The sequence below is a fragment of the Cygnus olor genome, chromosome 2 (genome assembly GCF_009769625.2).
Source record: "Cygnus olor isolate bCygOlo1 chromosome 2, bCygOlo1.pri.v2, whole genome shotgun sequence".
Lineage (NCBI taxonomy): Eukaryota > Metazoa > Chordata > Aves > Anseriformes > Anatidae > Cygnus > Cygnus olor.
The window spans coordinates 39,766,524-39,786,097 of record NC_049170.1 but is presented as its reverse complement, the minus strand read 5'-3'; the positions used below and the strand labels follow the sequence as shown (position 1 = coordinate 39,786,097).

At 34.2% G+C, this 19,574-nt stretch overlaps 1 protein-coding gene across 5 annotated transcripts in view; it reads left to right on the top strand.

Annotated features, from left to right (window-relative positions):
* The window catches only part of ZNF385D (zinc finger protein 385D), a 438,227-nt gene that overhangs the window by 368,092 nt on the left and 50,561 nt on the right, over positions 1 to 19,574 (top strand). For 3 of the 5 annotated variants that reach the window (XM_040547929.1, XM_040547928.1, XM_040547927.1), the window contains 2 exons: positions 6,640 to 6,802; positions 13,517 to 13,546. In XM_040547929.1, the coding sequence (XP_040403863.1) occupies positions 6,640 to 6,802; positions 13,517 to 13,546 (193 nt within the window). The remainder of the gene's footprint in view (positions 1 to 6,639; positions 6,803 to 13,516; positions 13,547 to 19,574) is intronic. The other 2 variants (XM_040547926.1, XM_040547930.1) reach the window with 1 other exon arrangement.

The following is a 19,574-nucleotide window of genomic DNA, read 5'->3' as shown; positions in this document are numbered from 1 at the left end:
GATGATAGAGTGCACAAAAAATTGAAATGACACAATTCAGAAGATAAAGGTAAGCCTAGCAGAAGGAAGAAATGACGACAGGCAACATTTATCTACACTATAATTGACTGCAGATTGAGTTTGTATATATCAGGCAGAAATCAGGGTACTCTTCTTGTTCAATATAAAACTTGTCATCATGTTGACATCACCTTTAAAAATTACATTATACGTCTTCACTTAATCTCTTATTCTTCAAAGGCTTGCACAGGTTCTTAGCTCGTTTGTCTCTTGTACTGTGACTTTGTTAAGCTCTGAAGTCCATGGAGTTCCTCCATGTTCTTGAAAGTGAGTATAGGCTGTATAAGTAATCCTGAATTTCCTGCCTGTACTCACTGGGCAAACAAAATAGTATGTGTTGCAAGACATATTATTTTGCAAATTTTAAAATACCCTCAAATAAAGACTTACTTACGTACTAGAGCAAATAAATCTCAGTGCAAAAGACTGCACAACACTCCTTATTTTATCAGGTATGACTCACAGTAAAAGCCCTGTCATAGGCAGTACCAACTGTTGGGAGCCTCAAGGCTGCTAGACTTCCTGTAAACTTCTACAGTTAACTTATTCTTCCATAGAGATCAGCTCTGGTTATGAATGTAGCACATACTTGGTAGTATACAAAAGTCTCAGCTGCTTACTGCAGTTTTCTCTGAGCTCAATGATGTCATCACTGACTGGCAAGACTGGCAGTCAACCTGGCAATTTTGGAGTCACTAGAAAAAAACTTTATGTCAGTATGATGCCTTTTCCAAAAAAAAAAAATACTTTTTTTTTTATTATTATTTTGATCAATTTCTTGTGTGCTTAGAGCACCTGTAAAATTATGTTTGAAGTACTTGTTGACAGCCCAACTTCAGGAAGATAATCTATACTCAGTGATTAAGATAACGTAGCACAGGCATCTCATAAACAATTTCTCTCACTACACCAAAGGATAGAAGCCCTTTTGCCTTATGCAGCTCTGTGTTACTGCCTAACCTGGAGTGGCCAGCTTAGTGACAATATTAGTTTGAACCAGAAAACTCATTTTTTGTTTTTAAAGCTATTTTGTATACTTTTTACTCTGGGAGATCTTCATGTCAATTACTGATATATTAGCCAAAGTTGTTACTATTTTACTGGGAGTGACAATAGAAGTGATAATAGCGTCCAGCGACTGGTAAAAACAAAGACATGATGTGGGCTACTGAAATCTCAGACAGACAAAAAGGGGTTTTCGTCCCTCTCAGCCCTTGTTTGGGGCTTTCTGAGGGTACAGGCAGACTGCAGCCTTGCTAGTGATTGGTTGGATGACAACATGGAGTACAGCACTCTTCCTGTTGGACAGCTTTCAAAATGTATTGTGAAATGAGAAAGATATAATGCATGATAGTTGGATTGAATTTTTGTGAGGAAGAATCACTGGAACATACTGACTACACTTTTTAAAAATTTCTTTTCTCTGAGTTGGCTTTTATTAGGAAGGTGTTGCCTAGAAGGAATGAAAGAGGCAGGAAATCAATCTGTAAGAAGACTGGTAATATGAGATGAACCAGGAGGGATATAGAAAGGATAGAAGACGTGGTGCTGCTAAGTTAAAAACTCTCTGAGAATAGGAGACCCTTTTGTGTTTCAGTGCACAAAATTAAGCACAATGTTTTTGTTGAACCAATGCCTAAAGAACTTAAGTGAGAGGACATGATTCACTGGAGTACATTATTCAGACTGACAAACTTATTTTGAAGACTGCTGTGTAGATACGATGACTGTAATTGTACAAGAATACTGTCTGGATTGTTTGAAATATTTCATATCTTTCTCATCATATTTTACACATTGTAATTTTCTTGGTAATATGTCCTTATGGTAATTGTGGTACAATATTGCACATAAGCAAAGAAAATACAGCTGAGTTTTGATGTTATGGCTGTTATTTCTAACTGCTTTCAGGTGTAACTATACAAACTGCATATAGAATAGTTATTTTATGGTATCTATATGTGTATTTATAATAAATATATATATGTATATATTTTATTTTTTACACCAACAAATATGTTTTTATATTCTAACAATTTGGCAAGTTTAGAAAATGTGTGGATTAGAAAGGTCCCTAATAATTCAACATAGATATGCAGAACCAGAGGAAATTATTTGTTTTGCAAAAGAGATTCTTAAACTGATCTGTATTGCTGAAACAGGCAGGACTTTACAAATAACCTTGAAAAGTGAATTGCCATTTAGACATCTTGCCATTTCTTTGGTTTTTAAGTAACTCACATAGAATAAATTTTATCCACACATAATTTGCAGGATCAGAGCTCTCAAAATTTAGTTAAGGATCCATGGGTTTTCAACTTCAGATACAAAGTAATAAAATATACCTTTTACTTTCTTGTTTGACATCTCTTTCAAGAATGAATATAGTTCCTTAAAGTGCAATGTAATGTTAAAGCAGCAATATTTGGCATATTTCTCATGTTCCATCATGAGACTAAGACTGGGTAACATGCCAGCTGACACTTGTATACACAGTGCTAGGGATAATTCTGTGTATCAAACATGGAATCAGAGGATCACATAATTGTAGAATGGATTGGGTTAGAAGAGACCTTAAAGGTCATATAGTTTTAACACCCCTGCCATAGGCAAGGATGCCACCCACTAGATCCAGTTGGCCAAGGCCCCATCCAGCCTGGCCTTGAACACCTCCAGGGATAGGGCATCCACAACTTCTCTGGGCAAGCTGTTCCAGTGCCTCACTAACTTTACAGTGAAGAATTTCTTCCTAATGTCTAATTTAAATCTATTCACTTTTAATTTAAGACCATTACCCCCTGTCCTATCATTATTCACCCGAATAAAGAGTCCCTCTCCATCCTTTTTATAAAGCCCCTTTAGGCATTGAGAAACCACAATGAGGTCTCCCCAGAGCCTTCTCTTATCCAGGCTGAACATCCCTGGCTCTCTCAGCTTTTCTTCATAGTGCTCCAGCCCTCTGATCATCTTTGTGACTCTCCTCTGAGCTTGCTCTAACAGGTCCACACCTTTCTTGTGCTGGGGGCCCCAAACCTGAATGCAGTACTGCAGGTGGGGTCTCATGAGGGCAGAGTAGAGGGTCACAATCACCTCCCCTGCTCTGCTGGTCACGCCTCTTTTAATGCAGTCCAGGAAACAGTTTGCCTTCTGGGCTGCAAGTGCACACTGCTGGCTTATGTCAAGCCTTTCTTCCACCAGAACCCCCAAGTCTCTCTCCACAGGGCTGCTCTCAATGAGTTCTCCCATTCTATACTCCTGTCTGGGATTGCCCTGACCCAGGTACAGCACCTTGTACTTGGACTTGTTGAACCTTATTCGGTTTACATGGACCCACTTCTCCAGCCTGTCCAGGTCCTTTTGAATGGTATCTCTTCCTTCTTTGGTATCAACTGCACCACACAGGTTGGTGTCATCTACAAACTTGCTGAAGGTGATGTGAGAAAAAAACACACTGTGTTGGAAACTGTGATGAAAGAAGAAAGTAAGGTCTGTCTTAAGGTATTATTCTGATGATTTTGTAATCATAAAAAGAAACAGAAGTTAATGTTAGATGACTTTTAGGAGAGATGTTTGTGATTACCAAGTGTTCTCTAATAATATGGAGTTTTCATTTTAGGATTGTCCTGAATCTCTGTTGCTTGAGAGAACATCTGTTTTTAGATTAAACAGCTGTTTCTCAGAGGAGATTGGCTTCCATCAAGATGAACAATTATAAAATTCAGTACCCCTTTATAAGAAACGTAAAGGGAAATCTTCCTTTGATTCCCATTGAGTTCAGTAGATTCTGGGTTTTGCCTATCCTCTGCTTATAACTTGTCTGAGCACAACTTGTTGCACAAGTTGATAAGACATATGTACACATAAGATAATATTAAGATAAAATATTAAAATATGGGATATTTTAATAAAATTGGGAATAATTGCATTTTATGATCATTTTTTATTTATTATTTTTTTTATTATTATTATTTAGGCTGACAGCAAATGCCATTTTAAGCAATGAATTTTATAAGCTACAAGTAAATGTCTTTTAAGTAGTGAGGATTATTTTAGTTCTGTTATGGCTGCAAGAAATGATAGCACAATATTTTATATTGCCATGTTGAAAAAACATTTATGGATATTTTTCCATTTCCCCCATCCCACTCTTGCAAGTAAAGATCTCTAAGTAGAGGTTAGGTAAACTGTCAGTGATCTGTGGGAAGTGAGCAATGGGGAACTTTTCATAACAGCCACTGTACCTGTAAGTTTAAGCAACATTTTTCTACTTCGGAATGTTTTCATACATGAATTTCAGAATACTGAAAAGGTCAGCACTTTCTACATAGGGCCTTATTTTATATTCCTTGTGCATCCAACACTCTGCTTAGGTTGAGGTTTGTGGAGCTGTAGCTGTGAGAATTTGGAGTGAAGAGTGGATGCAGGAGGCATAAACCTGGCTGTGTTCTACCAGTAATTCTGTGAAGAAGCTTGAGCTGTGTATCAAACTAAAATTGGCATTCATAATCTAGTATTAAGGATCATGTTCTGACTACTTTTCTGATATTTGAAGAACGACACTATTAGTTAGGGGAAAAAAAGTGCACTCAAAAACTGAAGCTGACTGGTAATTAATTTTGACTAGAAACTGTAAAAACAGTTGACATGATAATATCATAAAGATGTACTTTATAATGTCATTTTTAATACATCATCATAACCTGACACTGGTCTTTCAGTTTAACAATAATTAACATCTCTTGATTGTTGTGTATCTGGCTTACAGTATGTCTTGATGTTACGTGTTGGGAATTGTAAAAGGTGCATGATTGTGCTGTTTCTGTCCAAGTAGTTTCTAATTAATAACTTCACTGTCCAGTGTTCTTTCAATAAGGGTACCTACTATAATATTTACATTATTTTAGATACAAAGAAACTGGCTTTTCAACCAAACTGAATGATGCATCTCGATATACAACAAGAGCATGTGTGTGTATGTATTTCTATGTGTGCATACACATACATGTATATGTGTTTATTAGTTTAGATAAGGTCTGTCACTTTTTCTCACCTTGAGCTTCTCAAATCTCAGACATCTGGAAGGAAACATGACTTTTCATGAATACTGAAAACCATAAATCTCGAGATTAATTAATTAACACTCTTATTGTGATATTCACTAGAACTTCCTCACATCCTAGAATTCAGCACAGGGCAGCATTAAGTAAAGGTATAATGACTAACAGGTACCAGATAATGCAGGCATCTTCCACCTGCACAAGTGGCTTAGTGAATTGAATGACGGTGTCATTTATCCCTCTGATCCTTTGAGTTTGTAGCTCCTAATTGACATACATGTTTATTTCTTCTTGTGATTCCACAATAGAAAGTGTTTACCTTATATGTTCTCTCTAAGCATCTGCAGTTGTTTCATGTCAGAAATAAAATACTGACTTTCATGTATCCTTGGGCTGACCCAGCATAGTTGCTTTTATTTTGTTCATTTCTGTGATAAATTTTGATTATTTTCCAGGGTCTCAATAGTGTTCTTCAACTAGGAAAGGGATTGTTTTCAATTAAGTTTGAATTTCAGCAATAAAAAATGTAAGGAATGTATCAAATTAGTATTTTATTAATTGGAGGAGTATATTTCTTATAAAAGATTAAATATTAGAGAGAAAAAGAAAAAAAAAAAAAACAAGTTCTGATTATTCATATTAATTCCAATGTCTTTTTTAGTAAGGTTTAATCCTATACTTAAAACACTATTCTTAAAATATACATACAACAAAAATTAAATGAAGAAATGTTGCTATTAACTCTTAGAATAAGAGTTCTTTCAGTGTAATCCTTTTCAGTGTAATACATAAATATCAATAGCAATGCATGTACAAATCTATTTTAGCTTAATATCATGTAGCCAAGACATATTTTTGAGGTTTCTGCTTAGAAAGGGTGCTCCTGGCTTTGAATTTCAAACCCTGGAACTTATGTATATATTTATTAAGAAAGCCAGATAATTGCAGTTAAATCTTTGGTGATGGGCTTTGAAGAGAGTGGTTTATGTTTCGGGTTTTTTTGTTTGGCCTTGGGTAGCTTGGTCTTTGCTTTTCATTTGAGAAGTTCCTGATACCACTGTTAAATGTAAACTGTTCTTTGAAAGAACCTTTAGCAAAATCTCTAGCTTCTAAGATGAATTGGAAAAGTGAAAAGCTACTGGGAGGATAGTGTTTTCTCCCCCATTGCCTGAGAATTATTAATTTTTTAATGCAAAAGCAAAACAAAACGAAACAAAAAACAAACAAAAAAAAACTTGATAGAAAAGCTGATGAAGATACATGTTTTAAGCATGGTATACTAAAACAGTCTTATTTTGGTCTGTAAGTAAAATTGTTATACAGTAATATACTGTACTCATTGGATTGCAGATGTTTAGGTATTTTTTTCCATTGTTTTCCAAGCATCATTCTAAACATAGTCAGTACATGGATAATGTTAGTGGTACCCATTATTGAAAGGTAGTCTGTATTTGTACTAATACAGAGAATACCAGTTTAGAAATGAGCCTGATTGCATGGTTCATTTTGTTCTCCTTTGTAGAGCCAGGCTGCGGCCCACTACAAAGGCACTAAACATGCCAAGAAGCTCAAAGCACTGGAAGCCATGAAAAATAAGCAGAAATCTGTTACTACCAAGGACAGCGCAAAGACTACCTTCACTTCCATCACTACCAATACCATCAATACCAGCTCTGACAAAACAGGTTAAGCGACAATCTTTGTTGGTCTTTTGTTGCCGTTGTTGTTGTTTTTTCCTTGTTTAATTCCATGTCTGTTTGGTTATGTGCTTCCTACATTGATTCATGCTTGATCCATCTTTCTGTGTGATATTGATTTCTTTTAGTTCTTTCAGTCTGCTGGTGAGAGTATGACGGTCATGCAACCGATTTCTCTCTATGAAAAGAGGCTTGTCATTCTTTAGGATAGAATGCAATACTTATGATTTGGTTAATTTTTATAGCAACTAAACTATTACATATCAACTGGTCTAAAGCTCATAGTCTATGCACAGCACCACTCTATGTATTATTGCTTATGGATGGTTTATTTTAACCACAAATAATGCAGCAAATTGCACTAATTGTGTTCAGAAGCCTCTTGAAAAAACATTGTTAATATAAACCTAGTTTCCATAAATTTCAAACATTGCATTATTTTTTTTTTAAATGGCTATTGCATGGTTTTGAGCTGGAAAATAGCTGTATAATCTTTATGCCACATAATCAGGTAAGTGATGTTGATGACAATTATTTTGTTTAAATGAGTCTTCAGACTGAAATCATATCCTTTAAATTATTGGATGGGTATTCCTTTGCAAAAAAATAAAAAAATAAAATAAATAAATATATATGTATATATATATAAAGTTCCTTTGCAAATAAAATCTATGCGAGTATTTGGTGAAGTCAACAGGATTTGATTAAGCTCACATTTTAAATATGTGGTTACTCTACCGGAAATTTCAAAGGAAGGTTGTAAATTCATTGAAGTGTAGTCTAGTATCACACAAGGTATGACTGCTTTTGTTATTCTCTGTATGAAGGTTTACAGTTTGCATATTTAGTCATAACCAACTCCCCTTCACCAAACAAGTCAAACACAGCAACAGCAAAAGAGCCAAAGCTATGAAAAAGCAGAGACTACTGATGCTGAAAGCTGCTCACTGTCCTGATTCAGTAAGTTTAGCACTGTAGATAGGTGTGCACTAGCCAACTATAGTAAAAACCAAAAAAAAAAGTACCTTGCAGATGTGCAGTATTTTCTTTAGGTTACTTTTTTGCTATATTTGTTATAGGCAGATACCTGTCTAGATGTCTGTCTCTCTCTCTATATACATATCTATATAGAGATCTCTCTTTGGTATAGACTTTTATTATACACAGCATATATTTTAATGGAAATTTATATCCCAACAGTAATAGCATTGCTTTAAAAAATAGTTATTACAATATTGTTGTGTTTGTTACAAATAAATAAATAAATAAAAATTGAAAATATTCCAAATATTTTTGTTTCTATGATGAAAGAAATGAAGCATAGGGACAAAGGGGGGAATGTAAAAGTTATTTAAATATATATATATGTTTCTAAACATACAAATACCTGTAAAAGTTTATCCTTCTTACCTGTTACTGTGATCAGAACAGTAAGAGAGATGTTGATGTTTCTGTTATGAAAGAAATGAAGTATGGGAGAATGGGAACAAAGACAGGAAATGTCAAAAGTTATTATTAGGTTTTTTAATATATATTTCTAAACATACAAATCTCTTTACAAGTTTCTGCTGCTGCTATCTGTTACCATGGTCAGAACAGTAAGAGGGAAAGAGTGAATTATTGTTTACAAAATATGATCTAGTGTTTAGAGGAAAAGAAGAAAAAAGTGAGAGAATTTGAAGCTTTTTCTTATTACTCAAATCTGTTTTTGTTGTTGTTGTTTTTGTTTTTAGTTACTTTCTTTTTGATTCTGTGTAAGTTTGGAGGATTATCCAAAGTGCCTTAAAACCAGTCTGACTCTTTCCATCAGGCTTTGAATTAGACCCTTGAATGAACTGTCTTGTATCCAAGGTCAGTAGTACAAATCAGTATTAATATCAGCATAAATATGAAAACATCACAAAACTAGTTAACCACAAAAGCAATGGTCTGTGCAGGAGTTTCCTCAGATTTACACAGTTTGTGACTTCCTAGATTAATCTTGTAAATGTGTGTATACATATATGTATGTACATGTATACATATGTAGTCTACATTGGAAATACTGACCTTCATAGCATTCTACATGAAAAATTTTAATATTAGTTGACAAACAGCCTAAAATCTGACTGTTTCACAAAACACTGAGCACTGTTCAACTTGTGGCAAAAGCCCTATTCAACCACTGTTATTCAAAGAAAGGCAGCCTGTTCTATCAAAAGGCAAATATGGTTATTACATGTGACTGGCAGTAGAATGGCATATCCTTGGTATAAATTATCCTTTGTAGAATCAAGTATGTAAGCACATTATCAGAAAAAAAAATCCATTATGAGTAGCTAAAAGGATGAAATTGTCTGCCTTATAAGTTTAAATAAATAAATAAATAAATTTTATATTTACTTGATAGAAATTTCAAGAGCAAAATGTTTTCTGAAAGCCAGAATAAAACATCAGAACATGCTGCACTGCATTTGCTATTTACAAATGATCACTCTAAAAGTCAAATATTCTGATAGTGATGTGCAGTTCTGAGAGAATAGTTACACTAATGAATATATTTTATGAATTCATCATTCATAACTAGAAATAAGTTCTGTTACCTCCACGTGTGATCATTTGTAACCAAAGCTTTTCCTACAGTAAAATAAAATAAAATAAAATGCTTAGTACTGAAGATTAATACTTGATCCTAAATACGCTGAGGATAGGGTCATGTTCGTATCACCTCCAATCCATGATGTACAGCAGTGGTTAGATGGTGAATTACACATCAGTCACAGTACATTGGTCAGGATTTCAGTTCACTGGTTCTTTGCACACTTAGCAGCTCCAGCAATGAAATGCCATCAGGAAATCGGCAGTGCTATGCAATGAAGATTATGAAAAAAGACTACACAGTATACAAACTTGTATTTTGTTAGACATGGTGCCAGCATGCGTTATTGCAATAAATAATGGAGACTGTGCAATCCACCATGCAAGCAGACTCCTTAAAAACTTTCATAAATGTTTCCTTATATTGAAAGCGTAAGTACTAAGGAAAAAACATGAAATACGGGGTCATTTTGCTTATTCTGTAAATGTCAGTTTTGTTTTTGTTTGTTTCTTTTTTAACATTTTAAGTACTTTTTAGAAACATTAGAAGGTTAGAACTTGAGGAATTTGGGGGGAATGAAATATCATGAAGAGCTATACTGCCAGTCACATAATGGATGATGATATTCTAAGCATGTGGGAACTTTGTTATCCATTCTATTATTTAATATCCTCCTTTCATCTCTACTTATCATTTTATATGTGATACCTGTAGTTACTTAGCACAGAAAAACTGAAAGTATGACCATTCCAAAGACAAGCTCACTTTGTGAAAATATACAAGCCAGTTCAAGGGGTGATAACAAAAAATGAATATTTTCACCATATATTATGATACATGTATATATATATATTCCCTGCTATAGAGTTATTAAAGGTCTGGGATAGCTTTAAAAATTCATCCTGTTTTCTGTCAATGTATGTTTTCCTCATAAAATGCTTCACACCTTCACTTTGGCTGTAAGGATTGATACTTTAGGAAAACCTTTCAGAATATATTTAGACTGTTTTCTGTCAACATAATTATATGTCCTGTCCAGTAAAGTCATTTTCCTGAACGTGGATTTTTGGATCTAGAGTGAGTGTTCAAGTTTATATCCATGTAAAACGATAACTCTGTATCGTTGTATACGTCTGAATATTGATCATTTCAGAAGCTATTTGAAGTTAGGAAGGACTCTCTGTAAGCACATTATTATGGATTAGGTTCTGAAGATTTGGGCTTTTATTTTTTATTTTTTTCTTAATTCAGCAGAGATTTCAGCCATCATTTCTTATCAATGGAGAAGGATAAGTAGACCTTTCCAAAAAGGAAAAAAAAAATGTTATTAGAAGCTGTCATTATAGCAGTCTTTGATGTCTCTCTTTTTTTTTTTTTTTTTTTTCTTCCAGATACTGAATGTAAGTGTGGTAATAACATAGGAGAAAGAATAAAGTTCTATTTTCTTTTACTGGCCCATTTGAAAATTGTTCTTTGTGGGAAAATTTTAAGTGAGCCATGCCTTCCCAAAACACTTTTTTTTTTTTTTTAAATCTAAGAAATGGTAGGATATTGATGGTCAGCAGATTCAACTCACTCTTGAAAAAAACATTTCAGTCCAGCTGGATTAACTCTGAAATAGTTACAGGTGGAGTAGGTTGGTGACTGATAGAGAAGCCCGTCTGACAAGGCCTTGGACAGAAAAAAAGGAAGACAGGGAGGAGAAAGAAATCAGAAATGTTGTAGTAGGTCAAGGTGGAAGGAAAGAAGATGGCATGAAAAGGAAGATATGTTGGAGTTTGGAAGGCACAAATGCCACAGAATGACAAAATTTTTGAATTCTCTTCAGTGAAGAGACCTTAAAAGGGACATCTGGATATCAGCTATTTCACCTTCCAGCTCAGAGCTGTCAGCTAGAGCAGGTTGATCATTACCTTGTTCAGTCAGGTTTTGGATATCTTCACAACCTTGCTGGGCAACCTGTTAGAGTGTTTGACCACCCACACAGTAAAAAGGATTTTATGGGGTACTGAGTCTAATCTCTTGTATTTCTTTTTGTGCCCATTGGGTCATGCCCTGTCACTGGGCATCATTGAAAAGGGTCTCTTGCTCCATCTTCTTTATTCCCCACCCCTGACCTCATAAGGTATTTATATACATGGATAGCAGTTCCCTGAGCTGTTCTTCTCCAGGCTTAACAGTCCCAGATCTCATCTTCTCCTCATACAACAGATGCTCTAAGCCCTTAATCACCTTTTCAGCTGTTTGTTGGACTTGATCCAATGTGTTCATGTCTCTTGTGTATGGAGTAGCCCAGAACTGGACCAAGCACTGCAGGTGTTTCTCACCAGGGCTGACTAGAACGGAAGGATCACATTCCTCAATGTACTGTCAACACTCTTCTTACTGCAATTCAGGATGCCATTGACCTTCTTTGTGGCAAGGGCATGCTGCTGGATTATGTCTAGCCTGGTGTTCACCAGGACCCTGAGTCCTTCTCCACAAAGATGCTTTCCAGGAAGTCAGCCCCGAACCCAGGCTGGTGCATGGCATTATTCCTGCCCAGTTTCATAACTGCATTGCCCTTTGTTGAGCTTCAAGGGACTCTTGTTGCACTATTTCTCCAGACTATCCAGGTCCCTCTAAATAGCAGCACACCCATCTGGTGTATCAGGCACTCATCCCAGTTTTGTATCATCTGCAAACTTGCTGAGGATGCACTCTATTTCAGTGTCTGGGTCATTAATGAAGACAGTATTGGCACTAATAATCCCTGTGGGCCACTAGTGACTGTCCTCCAGCTGGCCTTTGTGCTGCTGACCACAACCCATTGGGGCTGCCAGCTCATGCATTTTTTCTATTATCTTTTGTGTGTTGTTTTGTTATTGTTGTTTTGTGTTTTGGTAAAAATGTGAACTAAGAAACTGTAAGAAAGAAAAAAAAAAAAGAACGTCAAAGCAAAATAAGAGGATTAACATGAAAATGCGTAAGACTTATGCAGATCTCTAAATTCCGCTAATGCATGGCTTTAATAGGTTTGCACTAGTTTCCCATTAGGCAAATCACATTGATTTTATGTAATGTATATTACTATTATAAAATGTATTTTACGTGCAATTAAAATAAAAGATCATTGATGGAACCTCATTGAATGCATATTTTTACATCTACTTTGTGCTCTGTTATATACTATATTGTCTTTGTGTATTGTGACTTTTCTAATAATTCCATAGTGTATTTTATCACCCTTTTGCAACCTTTAACTATGCTTCTGGGGGATGACTCGATGGTCTACAGACGTTGGGAGTAAAAGTTAAAGCAGATCTGTTGTCTTATATCATCTTACACCAGATATGAAATTGGTCTGTAGATATGTAGGTAGTGGCGATAACATTGCACAGTATCCAGTATATCTTTTGCCAATATTGAGATGGAGAAGTCAAGCTTCAAATGCAGTGTTTTAAAAGAATATAACCACTGAACTGAATAGACGCTTTATCTGTCCTTTTGGTTTTCTTGAGAATATAAAGGAGAGAAAGACACTGATTTTTTAAACACAATATTTACTGAGAACCTACGTGGAATTTCTTTGACCATCTATAGATATATGTATCGTCAATTGCATATGGCATATTGACAATTGCACTGGATTCTCCTTAGTGTGAGAGGAAATCTTGTCAATGGAGTCTAGGGCACATTTCATCTCATTCTAAAATAAATATCTATGAATGAAGAATTCATAAGAAAGAGTCTTTCTCTTCATTTGAGTGCATATATTTATTAAAAACAAAGAAACAAACTGTAGTGACTAGGTCAGATGTTAAAGGCTAAAGTTATCTTAGACAAATTCTCAGCCCCAGTGAGCAAATTGCCCTTTTCTTCAAGAGGTCCAAATTTTTTCTCACAAATTTTTTTTCTTTTTAACTGAATTGTGAATTTATCTGTAAGAATTTAGTACTTAATTTTCACAATCTGAGTTGTATCAGTTAATTTTTAAATGGTTATTTATCAGATGACACTATTACTGTCTGTCAAGTGAAAAATTTAATAAGTTTCTGAATAGATTTTGGATTTCTGACTGACGAAAAGAGAATTTCTTGATTTTTTTTGAAAATCGTGAATCTTTTTCTGATCTCATTTTTTAGGCATTGGAGAAAAGCTATTGCCTGATAAAGGTAGGCAGCTGGAGTATGTATTGTTCACTATTAAAATACTAACTTCATTTTTATGTTATTACATTCAACCAGTGATGTCCTAGGTAACATGTCTTAGTAGAGCATTGTTTGTGTCTCTTTCAGGTTTCTAGCAATGACTCAAAGGATTCTTTGTTTTTAGTAAGTGTCTGATGCTTTATTTAATATTCAAAACTTCTGCTCTAAGTTGTAGGGAAAAGTTTTCAAAAGTAATGCTCAAATGAAATTTGGTTGTATGAATATTTATAGAATGAAAGCATATAATTGACCAGTAATGCAGCAGTTTCATTTAAAAATAAGAAAAAATGTTTTTTGAATGATTATTTGAATGTTTATATGCATGCATGTTTGCAATAGTAGCCCTTCTTCTCAGGTTCAAGGCAGATGACTGACTGTTGTTTCCTCAAATATAGTGGATTAACACACCTTTCTTTCTTTCTTTTATGGCTTATGTAGTCAAATCCATGTGTACACTAGCTCTATACATAAATATATTTTTGCATTTCCTGGTTCTGCTCCAGAAACTGTAATGAAAAGGAGCTTCCATTTGAAAATGAAAATCAGTTTCCTTTCATCTCTGCTTTTCATTTGGTTTCCACTTTCATTTTATCTCTCTTACATTTAGCTTTTGAGCTTTTTTTTTTTTTGCCTTTTTTTATGTATTATTATAAACATCTGTTTCAGTAATAGCTAAGCTTTGTGGTTTATGAAGGCTTCCATATATTAAGAATCATTGGATTATTTCCAGTGTTGCTTGGTGTAGCCACCCTACCTTATCATTTGAGTGATTTGTTTAATCCTTTGTTCTTAATGGCAAAATGCAATAACTTCGTCTTTCTTAAGGAAAGATGATGAAGTCATGCTGTTTACATATATATATATATATATATGTATGCCATTGAGATATATTTAATTAAAGTGTCACTGCCTATCTATTAGCATTTTTATATATAGCTGTTGTTAGGTACAAAAGATTCTTGTTAATTTTTTGTAGCTGAAAGAAATTCTGATTCTAATAATGACTCAAATGCCAACTATATTTAAAATTCAGAATAGTAGTTAATACTAATAAAAATCTGCTAGAGGATGCAGAAACAATTTATTGTATGATCCCAGTGTGCAACTTGCTAGTACAGCTTAGGCTTTGAATACCCTTTTAAATTTAATTGTTACATTAAGGATGTTTAATCTAAGAAGACACTTCAGTGCAGTCTGCTTGTATAATTTAGTTGTTGTTTTGTTTCTTTATGCTTTATTATATTATAAAGTATGCTCTTGTTTGGACAAGTAATTTCTTCAGATTATTTCAGCATTGCTTGGGGCACGGCAGAAATAGCAGGCTAATACTGGGTTTAGGATCATGAGATCCTAGATCTAAATTGATTTTCTTTACAAGTCAATGTTTTAGTGCGTGCCACAACATAGCAATGACCTTGAAGCTTTGTAAGGATTATTACTTCATGCTATCTCATATCTTGAGATATTTTGGGTGGCGCATTCCAAAGTTGCAAGCATGAAATAATAAATGAGGAGTAATTGTTTGGTGCTTAACACAACACAGAAGCATTCCAAAGTCAGCTAGAGGGCTTCATTGCCTGCTTCCCAATCACCCAATTCAAAATTCGACCCTTTTCAAATTTTATTTGAATGAAAAATCTTAAGGAAAAATTTTAGTGTGAAAAAAGTATTCTTATTTCCTGATGCTCTTGTCATTTGCTTGGAAATAAGAGATTACTGATTCATAGTTATCAATTCTCTTAATCACATGCTCATAAAATTCAATCCAAAGCAGTCACATTTAACTGTGTTACAATGTCTTTCACTTCAAATCACCTATGCTTTGACTTTTCCACACTTCAGACAATCTGTAGCTAACTGCAGCACAAAATGTTATCAGCATTCCACAGGCTGTTGTACCAATTTTGCATTAGAGCTCAATGGTAATTTGGAAGACAATAGCCTCGCTTTTGATCTTTATGTAGAACTAGGGCTTTTTCTTTCTTTCTGAGTGTAGCTAAATGACGATATAAAAATTACAGTAATTTATGTGCGCCTCAATTGATCATTAATGCACAATAAAATCCTTCTTTGCTTCCATCTATGTACACGGAGAGCTTTGTCATATGAACACCATGTGTTTTCTGTGGACTCAGCTGCTTTTGATTGGGATTGCCTTGACAACGATTTTATGCTTGAATAATCCTGCAGATAGAAACCACTGTCAGTCACAACATCTGTATCAGTATGAAAGTCCAGTACTAACAATGCTGTTGTTCATAGGTATGAAAAACATTTTCTATTGAGATATTAGATAGGATCTTTCACAGTATCTCAAGGAAATGTCAGCTTGTTTGCTGCATGCCCATAGTTACAACTGCTAGAAACCTTGAGAATAATCTCCAGTTTATTAGATTCTGTTTATCAGATATTCATAAGCATTGCTCTAAAAACTGTATCAAGTACTGTAACATGTATCTGCTTAATGACTCAGTCTTCATGGTGTGTTTTGTCTTGTTATGAGTGCAATTGACACAAGCTAGTAGGATAGGTCTGAAGGCTTCACAGTTCTAGTCTTTGGGATTTCAGAAAAATCATGGTATTTCAGATCTTGATCCTCTTTTACACTTTTATTATAAAACATCAGATTCAGAAGCCTGTTACTATTATGTAATTGTTTAGTTTGTTAGCTTATGGATTGATTTTGAATGGAGTTGAACTTCCTGATCTTGGATAAGTGGTCAGTTTTTGCAAGTCTGAAATTCTTTCAAAGGACCTCTGCTTTCAAGGCAACAGAAGAGTAGATATGTCTTCATTTAATTGATTCATTTTCTTCATGCTGACATCATAATGTCTGGACAATGGAGAAACAGAAAGTGGTTGTAATTTGAATATTTTTTTTGTTTGTTTCTTTGACATTTCTAAGTCAAAGGCAGTCTCTTGTCCTGAGATGTTTAAGAATTTGTCGGGTCTTTAATTTTTCATGTTTTTTTTTTTTTTTTTCCAATTTTTATTTTATTTTGGTTCCTGTCATATTCTTATCATGCCTAAAACAAAGAAAGGAGAAGAGTGTGTTTGAAAACATGAGTAAATGTACTGTGTTAAACATTTAGTGCCATTGCTCTTTGATGCCCTTATAGCACTATTCAGAGTGGTCTAAAAACTATCAGAGCTGGAACAGAGGTATTAATAAACATATGAGAATCTGCTTTTTCTGATCCATTTCATTGGCTATTCATGTTACAAGAACTCAGCTCAGCAGAAATTATAAACAGACTACATGTACATGTAGTAGGCATTTTCAGAAATAGGGTGAAACTAAATACAATTCAAAACTACTGCAAGAATGTTAAGAACAAATTTATTTTTGAAACAATGATACTGCAATAATTATTTGGTCTTCCATTTGGTATTCCATATCTTTAAATAACTTATTTAAAGCATTGGCAGTTCATCGATTTCTTTGCTCAGATGGAGAAGTCTCATAGGTGAAATTCTTCTGTAATGTATCATTCCTTTGCTAAGATATACCTTCCACTTTCTATTAGAGTTAGACTTTACAACTATCCCTTTTCTGTTTAGTCCCAATCAAACAAAGTTAAAACAAACTAAAATATCAGTCATCTGATATTTTAGCTTCCTCAGTCCCTGTCAATATTACCCCTCCCCCCCAAAATAAATAAATAAATAAATGTGTTTTGAAGTATTGGGAAAATGAAAAATTAATCTAGTATCTAATTGTATTAAGGTTTTCCGATGCCCCAGTAGTAAGTCTAATAAGCCTAAACTACGTATAAGCTTAGTTAGATGTCTTTAGTACCAGCAAACATCAAGTTAACTTGAGATAAGGCATAGCTGTGACTGCAATGTCTGAGGAGGAAATTAAACATGTAGTCAGTCCTCAGGTACCTGAATCTTGTGCTGCTTGGACTTACTGTTGTTTTCCATATAATAAATAGCTTGCTTATATGTAGGTCAGGCAAACCGTAGCTATAACTTCAGGATAGGTATATTAAGATTCTCTTATTCTCAAAATTCTTATAGGGTTTCAAACATCTTGAAGAATGATTGTATATTTCTCAATTCATCTTTGCACATACTGTGCTCTACTTTGATACATCAAATAGCAGTCTGCCAGCATTAAAACTCTTGTTTTATGGCATATTCATAGCCAAATTAATATCAAAGGAACTAATCAAAGGAACTAAAACTGATTATGTAAGTAAGACAGTAAGAATTACAGAATATCATTATAGAAAACAAATGGATGCAAAAATAAACATAGGCTGGGGGGGGGGAAGCACTCTTTAGAGTTCCAAGAACCAGGGAACTGGGAACTAACTGGGAACTGTGTTTGATACATTTGATTTGAGAAGAGGAAAAAAAAAACAAAACAGTTTACTTATGTCAATTTGATGATAATGTTGATGTTTAAATGTTTTCCATGCTAATGGCAACATTAAGTATATTAACACAATTACTAAATTAGACAAAAGACCAGGAAAAGTGACATCTGAAAGTTTAAAAAGAACCAGATAAAGAGCTGTCTGCATAGGCTGTTACAGTTTTCTGTATAGTGTAGACACTGGAAAACCCAGGAGTAGAAGAAAGTAAAAGTTGTGTCAGTATTCAGAAAAGGTAAACAGGATGATTCAAGTAATTATAAATCTATCACCATTACATCAATCTTGGGATGGAAATTGAGTAGTGAAGTAAATTAGATCAATTAATTAATGACAACGAATGGAAATTAATAGAAAATCAGTCTTTCCTACCAAAAATTGTTTTTATGAGTTTGCATATATGATTGATAATTGTTAAGCATGCTGATGTTTTGTGTTTGCACTGTTCTAGAATGTTCAAAGGTTAAAAGTTATCTAAGATACTGGAATGATGCAGCATGAATATTGAACATATTAAGTGGATTTAAGCCTAATTATAGGCCTTGCAATGCAATCACGAGGCACTAGTTTTTGTAGACATATTCTAGTGAAATTCTTTTGGAATTATTTTACAAAATTGACTCTAGATAAGTAAAGATGTTTTATTTCTCTGGAAGACTAATTTCTTTATATTCTTACACTTGCTTTAGTATTTTCTTTTTCTGTCATTATTAAAATTTACATTAAATGAGACAATTGAAATTCATGTCTTAATTCCCAAATTGTTTTCTTTTAAGCATTCTTCTTTCTTCTTTCAATCAGCATTTACAATTGTTTTCTTTTTCTTGATCCACCTATGGTCAGCTTTAAGTCATGTAAGAAGCATTTTAGGAGATTCAGAACTATCTTCTAATTTAATCCAGTATATCTACACTTATCCAAATGTAGACATTAATGTAAATTCCAGTAGCCTGTATTTCTAGCTGAGTATTACAGAGAATTCAAGGTGTTTTTTTTTAAAAAAAAAAAAAAAAACTTTTTTATCACACTTTTCAAATTCTTTTATTTCTGCTTGCAAATAGCTATTTTCTATCATTAGAGACTTCAAATGAGCTTTTCATTTCATTCACCTTATCATGGGAGTCCTGAGACAGCTGCTGTGCTGTTTTAATCCCTTCCTTTGCCACATTTTACTTTTTACTATTTCTGGTTCATTTTCTGCTCTGCTGGTTTAATAGCTTCAAGTTTCTAACATTATCTTAGCAGATCCATCTGCAAGTTGTATCAAAATATTACCTACTTCAGCCATCCAATGGAATTCACTAGTAGTAGTTGCCCTTAATAATTGGATATTTCCAATATGGAAATACTTTTTCCTGTTTATAAGTATAAGAAAATAGCAGCAGCCATTGATGGTGCTTGAAATAAATGGCAAATCCTGTAACATTTATCCTTCATGTGATTCCTAGTTTTTTGTTAGGTCACCAGGGCAGGGGAATGCTCTGGATGGGGGTTAGTGCATTGTCTCTGCTGTAGAATATGAATAATGTAAGTGAGCTTCAGCTGCGCAATTTGATTTATGACTAGTGGGGACACCTCAAGTTCTTGCACAGGAGTGACAGTGCTCACAG